Source organism: Silurus meridionalis, chromosome 13, assembly GCF_014805685.1.
Source record: "Silurus meridionalis isolate SWU-2019-XX chromosome 13, ASM1480568v1, whole genome shotgun sequence".
NCBI lineage: Eukaryota > Metazoa > Chordata > Actinopteri > Siluriformes > Siluridae > Silurus > Silurus meridionalis.
The window spans coordinates 6349661-6375305 of NC_060896.1; the positions used below are offsets into that span (position 1 = coordinate 6349661).

Consider the following 25645-nt stretch of genomic DNA (forward strand, 5'->3'; position numbering starts at 1 on the left):
CCAAACCTTTCAAATCAGTGAAAAGCATTGTTTTTAAAAAAAAAAGATTTGTTTTTATTGTATTTATTCCTTTTTTTTTTTTTTTCCCCAAGGTCTTCTGCGATCCAGCGTAAATATATTGAGACAGAACGTTACGTAACCCGTGTGCTCTTACACAATCGCGTGCGGCAATATAGTGCCAAATCTCAACTCATCTCAGCGTCGTGTTGAAACGTGTCGAGTGGAATTGCACATCCTTTTTAATCTCTGTGGAAAGAGATTTATTTTCTTTAAAAATGGAATGTGATGATATCTGGTGGGAGATCAAGATCAGAAATGTTCATAGTTCACTTTAAAGGAGCAGTTTGTCAAATTTTTTTTTTTTTTGAAAGCAACCAATGAGGCGAGAAACCACTTTTTTGTAAACAATCGCACCCAATTCGGCTGAATTACCTATTAAGGGAAAAGGTGTGTGTGTGTGGGGATTCAGAGATAAGCAACTGCTTTTCAGCTGAGATTTTAGGGTCTGGAAAAAACATCATGAGAAAAATTAATTAAAAGAAAAAGGCAAAATGATCATGTAAATATTTATCTACTGATCTGAACTGCAGGATAGTTACAAGTCTGGAAGTGTTTATTTTTTAATTGGCAAACTGCACCTTTTTAAGGCATGGTTTAAAGTTCTTGCATAGAAGGACTCCGAACGACAGATTATCCCATCTATTCTATCAGCCACTCATTAATAATATGGTGCTTTCATTGTTAAATAGATTTCGAGAATTGTTTTGATGTAATTTTTCAGTGGGCTGAATCTGTCTGTTTTTCCTTTTTGAAGCATTTCAATTTTATTTTATTTTTTTTTATTATTGACTCAAGCATTTTTTTATTCTGCTTTATAAAATGCCTCAAAGAATTCCATGTCTCTGCAGGTCTTTGGGGTAGCGTCAGAATTGTAATGAGAAATTAGATTATTCATTCACATCAGAAGATCTGCAGCACCGCAGGCACCATCATGTGATCTGGTTTGCTGCTTGGAAAGCATTAGGACACCAGTTCTGACAAACCTTTGATCGCATTTTACAATCAATAATAGAAACTACCAGGTGAACAGACTTCAGACTATATACGAGAAGGAAGCCATGCATGGATTAATTCTGATTGTAACACTGGTGCGATTTTATCCAAGCATCGAGTGTGAACACAAAGCCACAGATACGCCAGACCCGTTCTGCATGACATGCCAGCTATTGTCTGTCAGCATTCCATGACAGTGTTACTCATTCAAGTGCAATCAATCATATAGTCCTTGAAATTCAATGCAAGTGCAAGCTAGTACTTTTCCATAAATAGATCTGCTAATCAGCTTCATTCCTTTTTGTCTTTTTTTTTGTTGTTGTTGTTGTTTTTTCCATTTCCTTCATCTTTTTATGCTGATCCAATAAACTGGAAGTAAGACTGTTGCAAGAAACTGCTCATCTTTTCTTTAGAATTCTAGCTCGGTAAACATTTTCTACTCATCTTTGGTATAGAATTAGTTGTGTACGCAGTACTAATTTATTAATTTATAGTTCTTTTACAATCCAGTTACTTATTAATGTAGACTTTAAGATATAAATCATACAGTTACCAGTTAACAAAAAAGATTTACAATGATAACATCTTTTCCATTGCAAGCAAGACCAAGCTCATGCTTTCATCATTTCCTTGAACAGAAATAACGCTTGCTCAACCAGAAGTGACCACAGGAAGGCAAACCATTTCACCTGCCAGAGAAATGCAACCAGAGAAAATGGTTTACAAATTTAAATAACTGTACTACTTTACTCTAAACACAAGAGATTAGATGTTAGATTTTTTAAACAAGGTACTTATGATCATTCTGTATATGATATGCACAAAATTGCCTGCAGTCGAGAGACTTTGTCATTTCAACAGGTGAAACTTTTTTTTCCAGGACCAAAGTGCTCCATAAAACAATATAAACTAAAACTTCTAAATAAAAAAAATTAAATGTACATTTCCAAAATGACCTTATCCTGACAAAACTAGAGCTACAAATGGTTATATACATTTTATATATATATATATATATATATATATATATATATATATATATATATATATATATATATATATATATATATATACACACACACATTTTATATATATATATATATATATATATATATATATATATATATATATATATATATATAAAATAAATTGAATGAAGTGCAAATGTTTTTTCCTTGTTGGTACGTCTGAATTAATGACCTTAGGTTTTGTCCTGAGCAATGAGTCACAATTAAGAAGTCTTTCCAGGAACCTGCTTAGCTCCACCTACTGCTTCTCATATATGAGAAGCTAAAATCATATATGCTTAAAATAGCACTACACTCAAGAGTGAAAGTTGAATCACGTAGTGTTCGTTTTCCTTCGCACACAGTTCCAGTACACACCAGTAAGAGTTGTTCTGCATTGTAACCTTCAACACAATGAAAAACTTGGTGTTCAGTGGTTAAGGCTCCGGGTTACTGATTGGACGGTCGGGATTCGAGCGTCGCTTTTATCACCAAGCTGCCACTTTTGGGGACCCTGAGGAAGGCCCTTAACCCTCAGTGCTCCAAGCACGTGACAAAAAATAAAGAGAAAGCGACAGCACCTTTTAGTGCATGCCTATTCGAACGCTGGATGATTGGAAAATCAGTCACTGAAAGCAGGTAATCAGATTCAGGGGTCTGCGATGTTCATTCACATTTATTTTCCTTTTATTAACAATGCATTTAATGCTGTTTAACAAAAAATAAATAAATAAAATCCATACTTGGATTATTTTTCCAGAAATTTTGATAGTTTTCCTGTATTATGCAGTTTGTGGAGAAATATTTTCTAGAGAAATACTCTGGAAGTCTTCAAGGAGCTGGTGTATTTACACTGAGATCCTGTAACACTTTACAAGTGACTTCTGATGAAAACTAGAATTAATTTAATAGCCTGTGGCGATAAATACTTGTGCAGACAGCTTTGCAATCTGTTTTCATTCTTTCCACCCACTTTGACATGGGATATTTATTCTGTGTGAAGACAACTAATAATTTTGGGCAGAGCAGCAAAATAGCACATTCCTGCTTTATTTAGCACCATAACATTTTTGCAACAGGAATCCATCCTAGAGAAATGCCAAAGAAATAAGGCCACCTAGTGGATGAAAGGTTAAACACAGGCACCCATTCGAGTGCATCCTGAGTACACACTAAACACACACATGCTGCGTTCCCACAGCAAATGTTCTTGCTATCAGTTTTCCTGTGAGGTGTGTAGTAGCACCACTTGGCCTGAGAGTCCTTCCTCCACACCACCAGGGGGCAGCACATAGTAAGATCCATCACCTGCCCTCTGAGAATCCATTTCTTTAAGCTGCATGTTACTCTGTGCCACTGTATCCAACATCCAGAGCTGGTAGCGCAGACTTTTCCCCTGCTTGGCTAAGATGTAGACCTCAGCTGGATTCTTGAGCCAGTCAGCTGGTGCAGTACCTCGCCCAAGATGCAGCCACGGCAGAGTGGTGTCAGTGGAGAGCTGCTTGCCGCTCACGCTTCCCTCTGCCAGACCAAGCAGCACACCTAGACATGCAACATTTAACACCTAGTCATTTAATGTATTCATGCATTTCTAAAATGTAACTACGTGTATTTTCAAAACACCCTGATTTTCAGTGCTTCGGTTTAATTGGTGATGACTGCGGTGTCAAAAACCACATCTAAAAACATGGTTATTGGAATTAGTGCAGCAGTCAACAGTCTGCTCAGTGGAGTCTGGCCACTCTGCCAATGTATAGTTTTGAAACACCTCGTCTTTTATGGTCTTCGAGGGGCACATGTTCCTTTTGTTTATATGCAACAAACTAGGCACAGTATTTATTTGGCCCAAACAAATATATACATTTTACTCTATTTTCATTGAAAGACAAATAACATCTTAACACACTCTTGGCATAAGGACAGTTTGCTTCCAAAACCTTCAAGCTGAAATACTTTGCAATGCCTCTTGTAAAACTTGCCAAAGATGTTCTTCAATATATGGAGATTTCCTTTACATTGTGATAGAGTTCATCCCAGAGCAGTTCAATAGGATTTTGGTGCAGTGACTGGGCAGGCCTTTCCATTATAGAGAACAGTCTTGAGAGCTTGGATGTATGCTTCGGGTCATTGTCGTCTCGCAAGTTACAATGAGCGGCAGTCCAGACAGGATTGAATGGTGTTGAAGTATAGAATAAAAGCCATGTTGGGTCTTCAACTTTTCCTGCGCCAAAACAACCCCAAACCATTAAGCTTCCACCTGTAGTCTGCTTACATCTTCTCTCCTGTTCTCCATCTTACACTGTCCAATTCTTGTGGGTTTTTTTTTTTACATAGTTTCTTTCAGATAAACAAAAGAAAAGTACATGTGCCAGTACAAAAACCATAAAAGACTAGGGGTTTCTAAAGTTTTGACAGGCTCTGTATGTGTAGTATATACACCAATCAGGCATAACATCATTATTAAGTGAATAACACTGATTATCTCTTTATCATCACACCCGTTAATGGGTGGGATACATTATGCAGCAAGTGAACATTTTGTCCTCGAAGTTGACGTGTTAGAAGCAGGAAAAATGGGCAAGCGTAAGGATTTGAGCGAGTTTGACAAGTTGTGACGGCTAGACGACTGGGTCAGAGCATCTCCAAAAATCTCCATACGTGGGGAGCGAAGGCGGGACCACGTGGTCCGAGCAAACTGACGAGTTTCTGTAGCTCAAATTGCTAAAGACGTTAATGCTTCAGTGGCACCAACACAGTATTATGATGTTTGAACAATCAGATTTTAATCAGCATTTTGCAGCTTCTTATAATCCACTTAATTACTCGCATTACATGAAATTACTAAGGAATAATTATTAACCTTTCAAAGACAGAGAACTAATGAGTGCACAAACGCTGTGTGCTTTAACTAGTGTGCAAAGGTGTGCTTTAAGTAGTCCAAATAACAATAATTGTATGGAAGGCATCAGATGCAAAGTAGGTGAAGAACACTATATGTAAAGGAGGGCTATTTGCGTTCAATAGTTGATGCAAGTTTGGATATCAGATAAAATTTTACTGAAACTGAAACTCAAGCGTCGAATGATTATAAGCAATGAGATATTCGAGTTTCATGAGGTAAATTTTTTTTTTTATGCTGTTGAATGAATAGTACATCAGCGTTTTCTGGTGGTTTCGAGCGAAATAATTAGATAGACTTATTCACTATTCAAACGATTCAAATAATTTTGGCTTGAAACAAATATTGCGAAATGGAATGAAATGTGTTCGTTTAAGTGAAAGACTTCGTCGTAATCATTCGGCGTGCACATTTTTGCATGTGTTTTCACACATGCAAAACCGAATCAGTTATCTATGAATCTATCGCCCCGCGAGTGGAAAGAATGTGATAGATATAGACAGCTACCTCAACTTACACAAACATTTGTAAACATCTTTAGTAGGGCTGCAACTAATGATCATTTTGATTATCAATTAATCGAGTATTTATTTTTCGATTTATTGGAATTTTTTTTATGTTTTGTTAATTATAACTATATAAAATCCTAATTCAGGGTATTTATGTATACAAGCGTAGTTAAAAAGGCAAAAGCCACATATCATCTTTCATTATGACATGTTAAAGCTTATAGTGGCTGCTGGTTGAGGAGTGCATGGGGGATTTCTCCTTTAAACAAATTCCCTCATGCAGGGTTGTTTTTTTGTAAAACAAAAAAAAAAACTGAAAAGTATTGAAAGGTGAAGCGATTTGTGTAAATCAACATTTGCAGAAAGCAAAATGACAACCATGCTTTAAAAATCTATATAAAATATAGATTTTGTTCAGTTGTGAAGATATAAGCACCTGGAATATATAATTAATTTAATTTTGTATAATAATGAAATGAAATATGCATCAATTAAATATACAAACATTGAAAGCATTTGAAGGTAGTAAAGCCGGTACTGTTGTAAGTTTACACAGCAAGTTTACAGGATTAATTACAAAAAAGGAAGAAAATATGCATCCGAGTACAAATGCATAAGTATACGCAAAAAAATGTAATCGTTTACTGCTGCTGTTATTCTTTGATTTTTGATTTAGTGTTTCTTCGCACCGGTTTAACTGAATCCATCAGATTGCGCAACCTGATGCTCGCGAGTCACGACAGGACAGATCCCGTGCGAGTTTCCCGAAGTTACAAACAGTTTGCACAATAGCACTTTATTAAACTACACCATTTTCACACGATGATGATTACACAGTTTTCGCTTTCATCCGTGACACCGGTTTGATTTCTTTTCACATGCTCGTGCATCGCTTCCATCCCACACAAGCGGCGCTTTGCGTAACTTGCAGATACAGTTTTCTTTGTTGCGTTTAATAAAAAATTCTTTCACGCTTTGGATGACTTGGGACGCACACTTTTTCCTGCTGCGGGATTTCCTGTACTCTGCGCCGTTCATGCGGCTGTGTTATCTTAACGTCACGCTGACCCGTAACTTGAGCAGCTGTAATCGATAGCTACATTCGTTGACAAAGAATTTCATTATCAATTATTTTCGATTTTATCAAGTAGTTGTTGCAGCCCTAATCTCTAGACGACATTTACTATCTGTGCATGTGAAACCATGTTACTTCATTCTCAGTATAGTTGTCATTTCTATATTATAAATCTTTTTTATACACTATTTCCCAAACTGTTATCGCAAAGCTGCAGGCACACAATTGTGTCTTTGAATGGGGTAGCAGTACATTTACCAAACCTGTTCCATCATGACAAAGCATCTGTGCACAGAGCCAGCTCAATGAAGATATGCCTTACATGGGTTTAAGTTGAAGATTTGAGTGGCCTCCTATAGAGCTCTGATCTCAATTGGATGTATGAATCTTATAATCAGGTGTTCACAAACTTTGTATGTTTATATTTATTTCCTGATGTGCATGTGTTTCAGTCTCTCACCTGAAGCCACCCCCCAGTGAGCTTTGTGACCTCTGCGTAAGCACGGCTCATGGTTGAAGTCCTCGTCATATCTGATGCGAAGCAGTTAAGCTAAGCTCCAATAACAACGCAATAACATCATCAGTGATCAAACCTGTATTAGCCAGATTGCATGTGTCGGTTTGGATACGGTATTAAGATCGGCTGTCCGTCAGTGAGATGTTTCAAGATTAGTGCAGCATTGTTTCCCATCATGCCCCCGGAGAGACTCTGAGCTCTGAAACCGCACACCTCTTCTGCAAGGAGGGCCATGTTGCTGGCTGCAGAGAAAAGAAAGATCAATTACACATAGAAAAATGGGGAAGGATATTAATATTCCACAACAATAATATTCGTATAAATAATATTGATATTACTTTCATGGAATTTGTGTTTCTAACATAATCACTGATATTACAGGGTTTCACATTCAGGTTAGTTTAAAAAAAAATAAAAATTTAAAAAAAAATTTAAAAAAAAAGGTATTGAGAGTCATTTTATGGCAAATTTCTACATTTCCGAAGCATTTTTTAAAATAAAACCGAACACTTTAAAATATATCACAACTGTGATATAGAATGAGGTTTTCTATCAGCCTGCAGAAAATTTTTGTGATTTTTCTTGGGGGTTTTCTAACAAACGCAATCTTAAACAGCATGTACATTTACAGCATTTACTATATAAACCTGAACTATACATCAATATACATTTATGGCCACCGATCAGGCACAACATATGTCCTGTCTAATATTGTGTTGGTCACCACAAAAACATAAACCATCGAGCATTAACAGCATTAACTTCTTCAGCAGTTTGAGCTACAGGAGTTTGTCCGTTGGATCGGACCACACGGACCAGCCTTCACTCCCACGTGCACTCATGAGCCTCGGCCGCCCACGACCCCGTCGCTGGTTCACCACTGTTCCTTCCTTGGAGCACTTTTAATAGATTCTGACCACTGCAGACCAGAAACATCTTACAAGATCTGCAGTTTTGGAGATGCTCTGACCCAGTCGTCTAGACATCACAATTTGGCGCTTGTCAAACTCAAATCCTTACACTTGCCCATTTTTCCTGCTGTTAACACATCAACTTTGAGGACAAAATGTTCACTTGCTGGATAATATATTCCACCCACTAACAGGTGCCATGATGAAGAGACAATAACTAAATAAATATTTAGCAATATCTGGGAGATCCTGTAATGGTATATTCTTTTCTAATTTATTTCTGTTAATTAATGTTCAATTGGTTCTCCGTTAATTTCGGTTAATCGATGTCGCACGGGCAATTTAGCCAGTTGAATTTGATTTGGTTTTTACCAAACTGTTCTGGTGGCTCTAAAAAGTTATGAGGAATCGTTTTCAATCTACATTGTCTTTCATTTCAACTTCAATAGGATAAAAAACGTGCACGATTCGGCGATCAGTCGACTATTGGCAATTATTAGTGTTTGGACTCGATGATTCATTTCATGTTATTCCATGATTATGCAAAAGGTTATAAAAAGCTGGAGTGGGTTAAACGTTTACAATAAAAGTGTATCTATATCAGAATTCACGGTATTGCCACAATTTTGCAGACACCTGGTCATAAGTATGGTATGTGCTTTTTGAGCATCATATTTCACATTTAGTCCAAATTTACTCTTATAATTCATTCCACCCTTCTGGGAAGATTTTCCACTAGATTTTTGAGTGTGGAGATGTGTGATCATTCAGACACAAGGGTGTAAAGTCAGGTACTGATGTAGGTGAGGTGAGGAGGCCTGGGGTGCAGTCAGCATTCGGATTCATTCCAAAGGTGTTCAATAGTGTTGGAGGTCAGAGCTCTACAGCAGGAGATCTTCCACTCCAACCCATGCAAAGCATATCTTCATGAAGTTGGCTTTGTACACAAGTTTGGGCCTCCTTGTTCAAGTGAAGGGAAAATTCCATGCTACTGCATCCGAAGACACCCTGTGCAATTGTGTGCCTTCCCTTTTACAATAACAGTTTGAGAAGGAACCACAGAACTGGTATTATATTGGGAATGTTGGGCGTCCCAATACTTTTTTTCATATAGCTCACTCATTTTATCACTGATCATGCAAGTGAAGACTCCAAACGTGTTCACATCTTTTGCATTTCTTTCTTTCTGCACTGTTATTGTGTTTTTTCTGTACAATTGACAGCTAAAGTACGACCCATGGGAATAAACTGATAGCAGTGAGAACAGTGTCGGCGTTCCTGGCACAAACCTTACAAGCATCATGGGAATGCAACTTTGCATTCAAGCACAGAAAACAACACTTTTGTGTCGGGATCTGATCAGACACAGTTGTTCCTTTCTCACAGTAATGACCAACCAGAGTACCTGAAAACATCTCCCCTTGTGCAGTGTAGCCTCTGTTCACTGCTATTTGCATGATGCTTTCCATAGATACGGTCATGGCCGGCTTCATCAGATGGCCTGCCATCCATAAAGCCACTAATCCACATCTAAAACCAGAGCAGTAAACATAAACAGTGACATTTTTTGTAATGTTAGAGATTAAAGTGACCTTTGTATTAAATCAAATCACTCCTGAAGTAGTAAAGTCCAATAAATCAGTACGGAATGCAATCTTTTAGAAGGTTTAATGTACAATGCTGCCTCCTGAGTATGCTGAAGCATTTAGCATGGCAATCGAAGAGCAATACGCCAAGTCCAAATTCGAATGAATTGACGTCCAAACATCAACATCTTAAAATTGAACCAAAAGACTTGTGTCCTTTAGTAAAAATAACAATACATTATATATGAATGAGGTCAAACTGTGACTTAGAAATCACGGTACGTATGGAACCGTGAAATTTGTGTACCGTTACACCCCTAATGTAAGGTTTGAGACATTACATAATGAAAAAAGACTCACTTGGGTCCATCCTGGATTAATGAAGGCACGTAGGTGTTAAACAGCACCCACTGCAGGTCCTTTCTGAAACTTTATAAAGAAGAAAACTGGTTGTAAAGCAGAACATTTAAAGTCTAAAAAAAGTGTGCACTTTCTATGCAATTAACTAGATTTTAGATTTCCCCTTCCTTGATCGGTCATTTACCTGCTCTCTCTTTGTTTAAGGAGCAAACAGGCTTCCTTAAAGTCTCCTTCAACTGAAGTCCTGCCCTCTGCTATGGCCTGATACAGCTTCTTCTTGCTGGGCAGTAAAGGAGCTGAAGCTGGGGCAGGTGGAGGTGGAGGTGGAGGTGGTGGAAGGGAAGATGGTGATACAGACATGATCTCCTGGTTATTACACTAGGACAGAATGCAAGGAGGTAAGAATGTGCATTATAGACATTAATTAGAGAACATCTGGGGATTCAATAATGAATAGAATTTTATACAACCATTAAAAACGTAACATCTTTTTTTTTTTAACCATACACCCCCTTTGAACAACTTCTACTTCAACTGTTATATAGGAATAACATTTTTTTTTCAGATTATGATCACCAGTTTCTGTAATTAACTACAACATTTACATACATGAATAGAAACATCTGTACTAACCTCCATTGCAATTCAATTCCATGGCAAACTGCTCTGACATGAGGCTAAATCCCAATTCGATATGAACACCCTGCATAAGTGCACTACGCACAATACAAAAAGAATATCGCCAGCACCCTACATAGTGCACTACATAATCAAAAAGAAAGCTATTTGGGATCCAGCCCAATTCCGCGTCGTGGGGGTGGAAATAGACACGACTTCCTAATAAGGAAATAAATTGTAAACGCACCACGGATTCACCCTCAGTCTGCAAAACGCTGTATTTTTTGCACCTGTATAACCAAGATTTTATTTTTATTTTTTTACAAAGTTAAGCAAAAATTTCAGTTTAACAACAGCAACAACTCGAGTACCCGAACATAATAAAATGGTGCAACGTACACGCTGGCAAATCAGATCAAAAGGATGTACGCGCGTGCTCTAGGGTGGCCAATGAAAACAGGTCTTGGAACGTTAGAATCCACTAATCGGAGAGGGTTATGTAGCTGGCGATCCAATCGCAGGGCGAGCGTAAGAAAAGGGCGGGACTTCCGGGAGTAATAGTAGCGTGGTGCTAGTTTAGCTTGAGGGTAAAACCGGTGTTCGAGTGTCGTTGCTGATTTTGTATTGTAAGTATTACCGTTTATTTATTTATTAATGATTACAAATACATGTATATGTATATACATATCATAAAACGTGTTTATAGATGTATAAATTAGATTTAAAATAATTGCTAGGTGATATTTGGTGTCTAAATTCTGTTTGCTGTGGTTGAATCCTAAACGGCTTCTATTTCACTATACACGTACACTACAAAATGTATAAAGTGTACTCTAATGTACTCTACCTAGTGCTTAAAGTATTTAAAATCGAGCTATTTGGTATTCAGCCCTATATAATAGTTAATATAGATAATAATTATGCATAATTGTTAGCTAGGTTAGCATACAATGCTAGTTAGCTATCTAGGTTAGCATACAATGCTAGTTAGCTAGCTAGGTTTCTTACTAGCTAGCCCGAGTGTGCGAGCAGCTTCCTTTTCCATTGTCCACAATTCCTGTATATTAGTATTATGGGATTGCATGGCCGTTCATTGTTTCTTGATTATGGATGTAAATACATAAGCACCATATAACTCTGATTGTTTTGTCTCTTTTCAGAGGAATGTCTGCCCAGGAGCTGCGGCTTAATCACACTATCTACATCAACAATCTGAATGAGAAAATCAAAAAAGATGGTATGGTGGATGTACACATACATCACTGCTTATAGCTCATACTCTGCACATCATTAGAATAGGAACACTTTATTAATACCACAGGGAAATTGTTTAAAAACATGGTGTATTTCATTCAATCTCAGGTTTATCCTCATAGGATCTTCTGGCACAGTCTGTTATCCCAAATTTGGGCGATTCAATTGATCATACTGCACGTTGTGATGAGTAATTATCAGGAAAACCTTCTGAAATCGCACTGTAAAGCAGTCCTAAATTGCTCATTCATTCGTGTTTCGTCTTTTCTCCCCAGAGCTGAAGAAGTCCCTGTATGCCATTTTCTCCCAGTTCGGACAGATCCTGGACATCCTAGTTGCCCGGACTCTCAAAATGCGGGGTCAGGCCTTTGTGATCTTTAAAGAGGTGAACAGTGCCTCCAACGCACTGAGATCCATGCAGGGCTTTCCTTTTTACGATAAACCCATGGTATGCTTTTTTTCTGTCTGTATATGTCTATCATGAGTGTCTGCCTAGTTGGAATGAAATTATTTGAGAATTGAGGATCTCTCATGCCAGTGCGTTGTTGATTCATTGCGTTTTGGGCACTGTAGATCCCAGACAAGAATCCACAGAAACATCTTCAAATGTGCCTGGTGAAATAGTGTGTTCCTGGAAGGAGAGAAGAGAAATTGTTTAGGGAGTTTATTTGTATTTTTATATCACTTGGTCAATGCTGGATCAGTTGTTAAGGCTCTGGGTTACTGAACCAAAGGTCAGTGGTTCAAGCCCCAGTATTGCCAAACTGTTACTCGGGCCCTTGAGCAAGGCCCTTAATGTTCTGTGCTCAAGGGCTCTTCTGACCCCAACTTCTTTACATCACTGGGATATAAGTAGAAATAATTTCACTTTGCTGTAATGTACATGTGACAAGTGTAGAGCCCCCCTTTTTTTTTATTATATAAATATGAAATAATCTAATAGTGCTGTATTTTAACATTAGAATACAATAGCAAACTAAAAACAGAAGTGATTTACATATTTAAATATATTTAAATACTTTTTATAGTTTATACTGGTTTCCTCAAAATGACCTCATGTGACCTGTGAAGGTGAGACTGGTCTGTTTGTGCTGTACAAATCCAGGAGAAAAAACAAGCAACTTGTGCTTGGGATTTTGTGCACTTTTGTATATGATGGTCTCCATTGATAATTCTGTTGTCAAGCTGTGAAAGTTGAATGAGAAGATTACAAGGAGGAATTGAGCTTCAGAGAGTGAGAGCTTCATCAGTCAGTTTGATCCACTCTCAGTCCTGCTTTATGAAGGAAACAACTTTGTCATTGCACAGTACAGATACACAGCATGAAATGCAGTTTAGCATCTACCAGAAGTGCAAATCGACAAGTTCCGATAAATATGTAAATATATATACAGCATGTAATATATACACTCAGCAAATAAATCAATATAGAGAGGAAACCTTTTATTCAAAGTAGCTAGGTGGGGATTTTAAAATCACCCACTTCCATACATGTAAACCTAAAACAAAGCTAAAATGGAAATAAATAAAAAAATGAACGATATTAGCAGGCATCCTGCTAGATTAATTTATCCAGCTGACATTCATGTTTAATCATCTGTAGCCAAACAATTTCCTGCAAGTTGCTCTTGTGTGATATCCAAGCTTTAGTTGAACCAGGTGTTCTCTCTCTACAGCGCATTCAGTATGCCAAACAAGACTCGGACATCATCGCCAAGATGAAGGGCACGTATGTGGAACGGGACCGCAAGAAAGAAAAGAAGAAGCCTAAGACGACAGAATCGGGAGTTTCGAAGAAGGCAGCCGCTGCTGCTGGCATGGCGGGGGTTCCTGCTGCTATGCCTGTGAGTTTAACAGCATTTGAGACTTTTTCTTCTTTTTTATATATATATATATATATATATATATATATATATATATATATATATATATATATATATATATATATATATATATATATATATATATATATATTTCCACTCCAATGAACTATTATAAATACTTTTGTTTTTAAGGGAATGCCACCTATGAGTCAAGCTCCTCGAATGATGCCAATGCCGGGTCAGCCTCCATACATGCCACCACCTGGTATGATGCCTCCTCCAGGTATGGGCCCTGGACAGATGCCACCAGGTGCCATGCCTCCAGGTCAGATGATGCCTGGGCAGATGCCAGGACAGATGCCTCAGCAGGTAAAAATCATGACTCTTTTAGTTAAAGCAGTATTTTCACATTTGAACTAGATTTTAGGTTGGGTTTTAAATCCACAGGTTTCGGAGAACCCGCCTAATCACATCCTGTTCCTCACCAACCTGCCAGAGGAGACCAACGAGCTCATGCTGTCCATGCTGTTCAATCAGTAAGTCTTTTCGTTTGCATGATGTATTTGACCTCATTGATGGTTATTGGTAATAAATAATGTAAAGCATGGTTGTCATTGTGTTTACTTACACTCTTCCTCTCTCGTTTTCAGGTTTCCAGGGTTCAAAGAGGTGCGTCTTGTCCCCGGACGGCACGACATCGCCTTTGTGGAGTTTGACAACGAAGTGCAGGCCGGTGCAGCCAGGGAAGCGTTACAGGGCTTCAAGATCACACAGACTAACGCAATGAAGATCTCGTTTGCCAAGAAATAACCAACTGCTACGTAATGCGTGCAAAAACAAACAGAAGTGTTCGGTCATTTCCACCGTTTTATACTGTTTTGTAAGGGGAAAACAAACAAGATACCATCTACTCTTCCTGGATCTGTGGTCAGGAGGTAAATCTGGTAATGTATGGATTGATAGACAAATTTTTTTTTTTGTTCTCTCCTGAAGAGGATGAACCTGGAAATTGTAAGTAATTTTTTTTTTTTTTTTAATTGAGTAATGAAAAGCATTGCACCCAGGGTCTGGATCCCCAGACATTGTACCTGGAGCTTTTCTGCCCTTTTTTTTTTTTTTAAACATGCTCCGAATTTTAATTTTCATTCCAAATAAAAATGAAATGCTAAAAAAGAAAACACTGACATTATTTTTGTTACATTTTTTCTTGAGTGTAGACCCTACAAAAATGATCTTGTGCTTTCTAATGTTTTGATGTGTAATGTTTATTTTTTACAAAAGACCTAGATCCCAGGGTGGAAATGTGTGACTTAGTCAGTCATTGGGGGAAACGCATTCTCTGGAAACACTGAGCTCCTCAACAATGGGCTGCATTTAGTGGGGTTTTACACTTGACTTTAATGTTAAGGATTTGGCAGATGTGAGTCACTCACAGTTTTAGTGGGGGAAAAAACTTATTGTACAGTCAGAGCCAGAGTCTTACATCAGAACATATTTGGTACAGGTGGAGAAAAAATTTAGTAAAAACTCACTTAAGATTGCAGTTTAGATTTAGATGTACAGTATATTTTACTATAAATTCACACAGCTGTTTTGTTAGTCACCCTGACCACCCCGGACTTCCTGTTTCACTGGGGTGTAAACACCGATCCACAGGTCCTTATTGCTCCAACAACAAAGGGAAGATTACAGAATACACAAAAGAACTGAAACCACCCTGTGTTGACCTTTTGAGAGAGGGACAGTAGCAATACATTTGCTACACCTCTGGAAATGCCCATATGCCCATATGCATGTTTACTGAAGTGCATGCACTTTGGGTCCAAACACTGCAATGCAGCAGCAGATTTCTGGTGCTTGGATGTGATCTCAATCGACATCCTCATGACTAATCTACCCCTACGTTTGCAGCATTTGGTGGATGCAATCAGAGATGTAGAGTACGGGAAAATCATACTTTAGTAAACTTACTGCTAAACTTACCCATTCCTAGTTTAGTCATCGATTCCAATATGACTTGAGTAAGTTTTGGAGTATCTGATCTGAACAGTATGTGAGTATTTGACTCGTATTAAATGTAGACTCAAATATGCACTGGTCCACAACACCAAGACACATGTTAGTGGAAAGCCAAAAAACATTGATTTGTGAGGTTTTATTTCCTAAAATAGAAATCAAACTGTCAACACTGCATTAACCATCACAACATCCTCTTCAACATGCCAGAAGGAAGCAAAGATCTAACAATTTGGTAAAAAAAAAAAAAAAAAGACCAAGTAGTGAAGCAATCATCCAAAAAGGTATTAAAAAAATAATAATAATTAATTTACAGTATCATGTCACAAAATATTCAGTTAGTATTCAATCGACAAATAAAATGTTTGTGAATTATGTTAGGTAAAATAAAAGCAAATATTCGGAGATGTCTGCGATTTGATGCACCTCAGAGAGGGAAAATATTTTTTTATTAAACTTAACCAAAAGCTGTTTCTCAAAACGTTTTGGACTGAAGATGAGTCCAGCAGAGCTAAAAAAAAGCCGCTCACAGGCAGCAGATGTGGGTTGTTCTTCTACAGAGGTGCAAAATGTAATTAATAAAGGTCATTGTCAATTAAAATATAGTGGTGTAAAAAGGACATTATGTAAAGCAAATTTCAACTAGCTTTATTTATACAACTGAGCAGTTTATGTTTAAGGGTCTTGCTCAAGGACCCAGAAATCTTGGTGGTGCTAAAATTTGACTTCTGGTCAAAAATCCTACAGTTTTTACCACTAAGTGATCCTGTAGCATGGGCTGGAACTGGATGTGTCTCAGCTGCAAATATCTGAGGTTTGCTTGGTATTAAAAAAAGGATGTCTGTTCAGAAAATAACCTAATCCCAACTGGTAAATGATTGTTGTGTGATGTATTGATCTGTTTGACTTTCAAAAACTGTTAGATTACTCTGTATTAAGGAGTGGCCTCAGGTTCTATAATCTGATTTCTCTGAATAATTATAGAAGCCTGTGTCCTGTTTTATTACTACATTAGTATCATAGTATATTCAAGGAAATTGCAAATTGTATATAATTCCAGAATAGTAATTTTCATTGTTATAGAAATTTAAAATATTTTTAAAAAGACAATGATATGATGCATAGATAGATGGAGAGGTTGAATTGCCAACAATGTCACAGCCATCCATGGTCATGGTAGCACAGAAACAGGAGCTAATTGTGAGCATTGGTACATTTACGACACCCTTATCCAGAGTTATTTACAGTTATCTCAGTTATACAGCTGAGCAATTGTGGATTGAAGGCCTTGGTCAAGTGCCCAGCAGTGGCAGCTTGGTGGTGCTGGGATTTGAACCATAACCTTCTAATCAACAGTCCAACATCTTATTGACTGAGTTACCATTTACATTTGTGACATAAAATGAACGTCTCTTCTAGATGACACACATTAGCCAGGTGGATTTACTCCTAACAGGGAAAGTTTTGTTTTTTAGAATAAATGCACTCTGGTTAGATTTGAGATCATTTCCCCATCCTTACCAATATGGAAAGGAAGCTTATGGTTATGGATTTTATTGTAAATAAGTCATAGAATTATTCAGGGAAAATGATTTTCTTAAAACAATGGGAACCTTCAACTAGATATGATCTCGAAAGCTTGTCTGGGTGAGTCATATAAAAGCAGACAGCGGCAGGATGCATCTGTATTTTGACACGTGTAGCCTTTGCTCTGTGAGTTTGGCAGTTCAACATTGAGACATATGCAGAGAAGTCTCATCAGCCTTCCCACAGCCTCTCAGTTTCTCATTTATCTGGAGACTGTCATGGAGGGAAAAGGTTTGCCGATGCAAAATGGAAACATCTGAACACATGGCATTTATAATGCATGCTCTGTTTTCTTGGCTCGTATTTGTTGCCATGTTTAGAATATATGAATCAGGTTTTATATATTGATTTAAAGCATATGGTTTTTTTTTGTTTGTTTTGTTATGTTCTTGTAGGTCCTTTTTGGCTTTCGAATGTAATGCATCTTACTGTTTGTTGCTAGCGCTTTGAAAAATGGTTTAGAAGCAAATCTGATTTGGGTAGACCAGTGTTTTCAAAAAGGCCACATGAGGATAAGATCAATACCCCTCTAAGATTACACTGCTGTCTAGACCAATCACATTGTTCTCTCTCTAACCTTTTTCGTTGGTAGATTTTTCAGTTATATTTTTTTTTATCGTTTAAAATGGATATTACTCATTTCATTAATCTGTGCGAAGTCTCCAACATCGCCACTTCACAAAGAGCTCAGTCATGTCCATGTCTGTGAGGTTATAACAGCGAGTTCCAGTCCTTGTTGCTTGTTCTTGTCCTTGTCTGCTCAATATTTTGAAGTGCTGGCCAGCAAAAACTGTGTCCCAGACCGTCTGCAGTGGAGCAGGGTTGCGTACTAACTACTCTTATGGCGCCAACCTTGAAGTGGAACCTCCCCAGGAACTCCTTCGGCCTTGGTTTACTTTAAACAAAAATGTCCTAAATATGTCCTCAGGCAGTTCTATATGAGGGGATATGACGAGTTTTGGGTTGATTCAAGCATCAAAAGGATTTAAATGAGTTTGCAATGGCAAACATTTGTCCTACATCCACACAAGTTACATGCCTGTTGTAGAGCCAGTCAGTCTAAATGCACGCACATGATACGCTTTCTTCAGCGGCCACTGCAGACTCCTCTGTTTTGCCTTGAGAAAATGCCGACCTTCACGTCTAGATCCCCACGCAATACGTACACGTCTGTTCCATGGGGCTGGCACTGAGCCTGGTGACCCTTCTCCACCAACAGTGCCCTCTTTGATTCGCAACTCATTTTGTGCCCTTTCATACATGGAATCAGTTTGGGTCATTTCTCAAAAGCTCCATACAGCAAAGATAAGTGGTTGCATGGCAGGGCCAAGAAAGCCCTGAAGAACTGATTACCCTTAGCCCCATACACTTTTTATTTATTTTTTGTAAAAAGGTACAAGATAATTTCACTACAGTCCAATCCAAAGTATAATTCATATCAAATCTTGCATCGAAATCTTTAACATGGCCTATATAATAGAACACTTAAATTTGGAAACTAGAAAATACATATAATAATAAATACAATATTCTGTATGGTTTGTTTTGCTTTATAGACTGCTATACATTTCTATCCCCAGCAGATGGAGCCAGTCATGAAGCCCAATTGCAAATGGCCAAATCCCAAATGTCTCTGTTCGGTATACTAAAGTTCACTATATATGATATCAAATAATGTCCCCCATAGTATCCTAGATCCCTAACAGAAAATGAAACGTCCTTTTCTAGTGATGCATGAACCAGCTATTAAATCAGAGAGCCGCCTCCTCAGTGCTGTAAGTGGGAAGAAGGAGTGATTGATATTCAGTCCATGGCCCTGAGGTCAGGGTCATTTGATGCTAATGAGGGCCAAAGCGCTGAAGAGTCCTCTGTTTCTGCTTTGGGAAATGGCCTGGTTGCCAGGGCTGAAAACACCAGCCACAAGTTCATCCCAATGAGAGGAAGAAGGGGAGGAGGTACGAGACAATTTGATCTCAATAAAATTGTTTTATTTACAGCAGAAAGTAGTGGCATTGTTCACTGGGTATTATGTGTCTGCCTCTTATTAACCACACACAGGATGTGCTTAGTAGAGAAATGTTTTTGCATTGATTGACCACAATGAATTTAAATGTGGGTGTGTATTTTGCGTGTGTGTGTGAGGTTTTTTTTTATTTTTTTTTATGATTATTATTGTAACAGTGTTTGAGGTAAGAAATAAAACGCCATGACAGGGTGTGTTATTGAGTCTGCAGTTGAATGCTGAGCAATATTACTGTTACCATATGAGTTTTAATGTTTATGTTCAATAACAGAATGTCCTCAAAGTATTTTATTCCTCCTACGCTACAGGAATTTGCCAATAAGTACAAAGTTTACTTAATAGTGTGAGGCACGTCATAACGTTTATGCTTTTATAGTTGCATTACCATTAGTTTGCTTATAAGCAGTTTTTCTTGACTTAAATTGGCTTAAAAGGGAAACCACACTGAAAAACTAGAAAAGAGCAAAAACCCTCCAATTGAGATTGCAAAGCATGCAATTCAACACTCCTTTCATAACTCATAAATAACATCTCCGTATAAAAGGCTTCCCCATACCAAAGATGATACATTTCCCTTTTATAAATAAGTGTTTATTTTTTTTTAGCTGTTTATTGTAAGCTCCAGATTAACTAGATCGTTCTCCACCAAGTCCCTGAGAATAAGCTGTTACTATAGAAACGGTAACGTATTAGAACAAGCGCTTTAATATAAACCTGTGATTTGTCGGTCCTACTGTCAGCGCTGCTGTTAAAGAAAATTAATCCAGGCCCGAGTGTGTAAATTACACTCCAACACCATACAATGTGCTCTGTAGTCTATTGTAGCTAGTCTATAAAATAGCAGAAAATATCTTGGGAAACGGGATGTTTCAGATAAAGAGATGTCTTTCCAGGTCAACTTCAATATAGAGACATTCTTCATAGATGCGCTGAAGCATCAGCGAAGCATCAGAATGCAATTCCAGTGGATTTATATCTACATTAAAGCAATATACTTGGCATTAACAACATCACTGTAAGCGCTGAGAAACACTGCTGTGGGAGATATGAGGGTGGCCAAAGAACATGAAAAGTTTGAGCCACCAAATGAGTTTGAAATGAAATTGAAGTATCATTAAACATTAGTTTAACTTAACACAGCTTTAGAAGCATGCAGTACAGCAGAAACCTTGCAACATCACAGCCCGTTGAGCTTGGGTTGCTGTTTGTGCATGTTCTCCATGTCGGTTTCCACAAATTTACCCACTTTCCTCCCAGAAACAACCCTGTTCTATTAGTCTTTGGCTTGAATAAGTGTGTGGGTATGAATGAATTTTAGAAGCACATCAGGCTTGCAGAAGGATTTCTGTTTCCCAATAAATTGAGCAATTCTCCAGAATTACTCAGCCATCGGCTTAGCGGAATGTATGCGTAACCATCCGTATCCTTTTCTAGATGGGCTTCCCCTCAATTACACCATGAAGAGCATAGCTGTCGGTTTATTTCTTTGTCTTGTGACCCTGCTCAGCAGTGTTCAGACCAGCATGAGGTCCACAAAGCTTCAAGCTGATGTATGCTGGTTAGTGCTAGTATGGTGATGAGTAATGAATCAGTGCAGTCGAACTGATTGACTGTTACTGGTACATGAATGAACTTGCTATCCACTGAGATGTTCTTCTTTTAATGATGCAGTTTCCAGCTTTATTCTTAAATCTTTTAATGTAGAGAATTGAATCATTATAGTTACATTGTGACTTTTTTGTGTTCCTCATACTCTGTTGGCAAACCTTAATATTGTACATGACGTATAAGATAAACTAGAAAACTACTGCATATAAAATATAGTCTATTTTACACTGATACACTGGTTAATCCTGTGACTAAATAAGAGAAAATCCATCTCAAACATTCATCAGTAAATAATACATCTTCACTTTAATGCTAAAAGGAAAGTGGTCTGGATAAAAACACTGGAGACATTCCAAGTAGTAACCATGTGAAATTTTGACATAAACAGAGGAATTAATAGTGTTGCCAGATTGGCAGTTTTAAATTAAATGGACTTGAGCTGGTAAATGGGAATAGTTTTCATTGATTTATGACAGGTTTAAAATATAAATTAGGTCACATGTTAATAATAATAATAATAATAATATATAATAACCTTCAGGACACCCCAAAACACAACTAATATAAAGAAAGGACGTCTTTGAATGATTCAAAACAACAAGCAAGTGACAAAATCTGTCACAATTCCCTTTTTAAAAAAGAAAATACTGATTGTTCAGAACAGTAATATATAGATTTTCTATATAAACTCAGAAGGATACTTTTTAAGGTGGCTCACTGTATTAACACCCTGCAATCACAAAATTCTTCAGACGTTTTATCGCTAGCACTGTAAGTAAATAATAGTCTTTATATATAATTAATTTAACAACAACATCCATGAAACAGTACACTGAAGTAAAGTGGGTTCCTCTTACAACATGCCCCACAGGGTAATTTTTCTCTTATGCCAGTGATGTAACTGATTAAGGAATGACATATCACAATTTTTAACTGTTTATAGTTGCTTTCAATGTTCAAGAAGCTAATTAGCTACTTACATAATAGCAGCTACTGTATAAAGAGCTTTCGCCCGCTTTGCTTTTTCATTGATTGTTGAAGTTAATGTGGCAAGAAAACACAGCTAGTGAGAAAGTGCAAACTTCTATCCTGGAAACTTTCCATTGGTGAAAACCGTGTTTGCATGTGGCTAATCTGTGACATGCAGTAACAACAGGAAACGATCAATTTTCAACGAGATAGCTACTGACTTCCCACTACATGATCGACAGAGATGCTTGCTGACTAGATGTGGGCGTGTCTAGTGATGCAACAATGTTGAGAAAAGTTTATGCAAATTCATATTTATTACATCACTACATATTTATGCAAATATACATCATTTATGAGCAGCCTCTACCAATAATGCCACTGTTTCAAAGCACTGACACTGGAGACTCATTCCATAAATGTGAAATAAACATTGCCTTATAGAAAACTCCACAATCTCTATAACAATTTTGTTTTTATTGAAAAAATTTAAAGGATAATTAGGTATTGCATTAAAACAGCTGAAACTATTGTCAGAGCTGCTGGAATGGAAACGTAATCAATGCTCTAAACAATCAGGCTTGTGGACAGAAGAAAGACTTTTTAATGTTTGTTTTATTTCCATTTTATTGACTTTCTTTGGCTGTAAGCTCATCTTGACACGTTGGTGAGTTGAGGTACGTTTTCATCATATATGTAATTAAAAAATCCAAAATTAAATCATATTTTATGTATATGCATAACAATAATATGATATACACGTTACAGTGTTTAGGTACATGCGTCCCCCATGCACAAGTCACAAAGCGTTGCACTAATGCATACTTTTCCTGCTTATTTGAGTTTGAAACTCAAACCCAAATCTGGCAACCTTGGGAACGCACAGGCTTCTTCCTCCTCGCCGGTTACGCGCAGCACTCGTGTTTGTGTCGCACGCGCTCCCGCCCGCCCCTTCATAACGCGCTCTGCTGCGCTCCGGCGCTGGACTTCACCATCTCAGCAGGAGACTAAAGAGGATGAGAGCTGAAGTCAAAGCTTCTTAACGCCAGCAGGTGGAAGGAGGGAAGGAGGGAGGAGGTCGAAGTAAGGGGGGAAATGTGGGCGAGTGTGTGAGTGGCCGTGTGTGTGTTTGTGCGTCCTTTGCGCGCGCGCGTGCGGAGAACCCGGGGACCGAGACGCATCCAGGTGGACCTCTCACTCCACTCACCGTCAACCTGCTGCTGCTCTCTCTCTCTCACTCTCTCTCTCACTCTTCATTGTTACTCTTAACCCAAGTTCAGCACCATGGCCCCGGTCTCCAGCCTCCCCACTGCGTAACAGGGGCTTTCAGGACAGAAGATGAGCAGAGACACGGACAATTTAATGGACCGGGGACACCGGAGGACCGCGTTTTTCCTGCTCGGGCTCGCTTTCCAGGCTCTGGTAAGCACTAAGCCTGACGCTATTTTCAGCTGCTTCTTAACCCAGGCTGGATCTACTCGTGCTGCATGGATAGAGTGCTGACAGTGCAAGCTTCCTGTATCATATTTTCCCAGATTTTCTTTTTTTTTATGGGAATATTGTGCATGAGAACTGTTTCCAGAGCCACCTGTTGTTCATTGGTTTCTTTGTTGCACTTGTTGCTGGTATGGGCAGCATTTTCTGGTGTGTGTTTTCTTTTCATTATTATTATTATTCTGCTCAAAATGTTTCTCTGCAAGTGATTTAATTATAGAAAAAAAAATTTCTGGGCTTGCAATCATTGATTAGGATGCAGACTGATATATGGTTTGAATGGGATCTATAGGGAGACTCAGGGCGTTTCAGACTTTGGTGACTTCAGATTGTGATCCTGAATATGTGTCAGCATTTATGTGTAATTAATGTAACAAAATCGTGCCATGCTATGGAAAGACACTGGTGAAAAGAAAATATTCAAACACTGGATGTTTGGTAGAAGAAAAAAATCTCGATTATTCAAATTCAGATTAAGAACCTGACCATTTCATGCTCTCTTATCCAGTGTGCCGTATTCAGCATACGGATTTCAATGGAAATATGAGGAAGACAGTCTTGTGCACTCTTTCTTCATTGTCTAGGTGAACGAAGAAGCTGTTGTCATGAGTCTCCATAGGGATCGGCTGTGTTGTGAGAATGACCTGACCGTACACGCTCCCCCCAAAGAGCACGTAGTTTCGGAGAAACCTGGTTTTATTGTTGTCGCCAGCTCCTCTGGCCTGGGTTCAGATCTTCAGGTTTGAGTCTGTGTTCTCCAGCAAGGAGGTCAGATCCTTACTGGGACAAAGCTTTGAGCTGAGAGGATGTGTGTATGTTCTGGAGCTTACTGCTGTGTGTGCTCATGCTTGGCCCGGTCCTGAGGGCGTGAGAACACTGCAGTCTTCCCTTGTTCTGTTCTGCAGTTTGTTGCTCTGTGGGGCTCTGGAAAGAGCACCGGGCTGCTGTATCGGTTTGCACAGAACAGGCTTCTGAGCCGATAATACCATCTGTAGTGCAGTTTATCAATGTGTGGAAGATAAATAGTACTCTTTGGTCGGGACGGATCGGGAGAAATATGACTGCCTTTACATCTTTTTTAATATTTATGATAGCCGAAGGGATGAATGATGTCAGGCTCATTTTTAAATATATGCTGCCGTGTTCTTTCTCTCACGCTCAGCCTCTGCTATGTAATTTGAGCAAGCTTTAGAATAGATGAAAAAAAGTGACCAGGTACTCCAATTGCTCATTTGTTTAAAGAAAAAAAACAAACAAACCCTACACTATATATATATATTTTGTCCAGGTTAATGTGCCTTCAAGGTGAAAAACAATATCACGTCATCATTTTTTAGCCTAAGCTGCATTTATAGTATAAAGGTGGTTACGACAGAAAGATTTTTCACAGTCTCTTTACCGGGAAAAGAAATATAAACTGATTTTATTCATGTATTATTCATATAGTACTATGAACATTCCAACAATGAGAAATACAGTATAAAAAAGATTTTTATGACGAATGAGTACACGATATTGACGGAGATTTGGATGGATTTTGTTTGAGTTTGCACAAATTTTAAATGAATGATATGAACCCTAATTCAATTCTATTTTAATTGAATTTTGTTTGTGCACTTCCTTTAATAATAGAAAATAGAACTGCAACTTTTTATGCAAGATCAGTTACTAAATGTTCAACTTGCGTAGAGATCATGATACATTTTGTGGGAAATTCAAGTGAAATCAGTTTCACCAGCTTCCATATTAGTACAATCTCCGAAATGACAGATTTTCATTTGCAAATATTTTGACTAAAGATTCAATTAATTGTTTTCTACATATTCTGATTTTATGTTTGCTGACTGCTTCAGCAACGTCCCTTTTACTGTGGCAGTAAAGCAGATCTCAGGGTTCTCATTTCTGGGTGTAAAAAATATAATTATTGTTTGCCCTTATGCAGTGGATAAAGGTTATTTTGGACTAAAACTAGGCCTTAAAGGAAATCCTGACTTATCCTTTTAAGGCAAAAAATTACAAGTAGACAGGAAGTTTGGTCACATCAGACAAATGTTTAGCTTTTAAAAAAAGTGCATGTCTAACATACCTTCTGTTAAACTGTAGCCATAAAGAATGCCAAAACTGTGGAAAAAGCTGCAATTATTAATTTTCTGTAAAAGCCTTTAAGCTCCACCTAGTTATAACAATATATTTATAAAAGACTTTTGCATATCCTTTATAAATCTTCTAAACCATACTATCTTGAGTAACACCATGTACAATGTAGCCACACTGTATATTATATATCTTTAAAACAATTTTTGTTCTATATTCAGAACCAAAATTTCAGATTCAAT

The 25645-nt window shown here is 37.9% G+C and overlaps 3 protein-coding genes across 4 annotated transcripts in view; 2 read left to right on the forward strand and 1 right to left on the reverse strand.

Annotated features, from left to right (window-relative positions):
* Positions 1-3090: 3090 nt before the first annotated feature.
* c13h19orf54 (chromosome 13 C19orf54 homolog) lies at positions 3091-10941 on the reverse strand. Of its 2 annotated transcripts, none has more exons than XM_046865048.1 (7): positions 10783-10941; positions 10102-10295; positions 9918-9986; positions 9377-9501; positions 7173-7302; positions 7004-7074; positions 3091-3602 (listed from the first exon to the last, which is right to left on the reverse strand). In XM_046865048.1, exons 2-7 carry the CDS (start codon positions 10275-10277, stop codon positions 3277-3279), a joined length of 897 nt encoding a protein of 298 aa, XP_046721004.1. In that variant the 5' UTR covers positions 10278-10295; positions 10783-10941; the 3' UTR covers positions 3091-3276. The 2 variants fall into 2 exon arrangements, with proteins under 2 accessions (XP_046721004.1, XP_046721003.1); XM_046865047.1 differs by having other exon boundaries at positions 10551-10941.
* A 103-nt stretch (positions 10942-11044) lies between these two features.
* snrpa (small nuclear ribonucleoprotein polypeptide A) lies at positions 11045-14790 on the forward strand. The gene is made up of 7 exons (XM_046865049.1): positions 11045-11161; positions 11696-11772; positions 12065-12237; positions 13466-13633; positions 13805-13981; positions 14060-14148; positions 14263-14790. The coding sequence occupies exons 2-7, from the start codon at positions 11700-11702 to the stop codon at positions 14420-14422; spliced, it is 840 nt and encodes a 279-aa protein (XP_046721005.1). The 5' UTR covers positions 11045-11161; positions 11696-11699; the 3' UTR covers positions 14423-14790.
* Positions 14791-22733: 7943 nt separating this feature from the next.
* The window catches only part of LOC124395837 (protein jagged-1b), a 53525-nt gene continuing 50613 nt past the window's right edge, over positions 22734-25645 (forward strand). The window contains 1 exon segment of the mRNA XM_046864710.1: positions 22734-23237. Coding sequence (XP_046720666.1) covers positions 23154-23237 — 84 coding nt within the window. The 5' untranslated portion in view covers positions 22734-23153.

What these genes read in the sequence shown, in the direction of transcription:
- c13h19orf54 (XM_046865047.1), bottom strand. An exon ending in GGACAGCCGATCTTAATACC is followed by an intron (nt 7,075 to 7,172) that starts GTATCCAAACCG and finishes GCTTCGCATCAG; the next exon opens with ATATGACGAGGACTTCAACC. An exon ending in TCACTGGGGGGTGGCTTCAG is followed by an intron (nt 3,603 to 7,003) that starts GTGAGAGACTGA and finishes TTGCATGTCTAG; the next exon opens with GTGTGCTGCTTGGTCTGGCA.
- snrpa (XM_046865049.1), top strand. Translation starts at nt 11,700, where the DNA reads ATGTCTGCCCAGGAGCTGCGGCTTAATCACACTATCTACATCAACAAT. An exon ending in GGGTTCCTGCTGCTATGCCT is followed by an intron (nt 13,634 to 13,804) that starts GTGAGTTTAACA and finishes TTTGTTTTTAAG; the next exon opens with GGAATGCCACCTATGAGTCA. An exon ending in CTGTCCATGCTGTTCAATCA is followed by an intron (nt 14,149 to 14,262) that starts GTAAGTCTTTTC and finishes TCTCGTTTTCAG; the next exon opens with GTTTCCAGGGTTCAAAGAGG.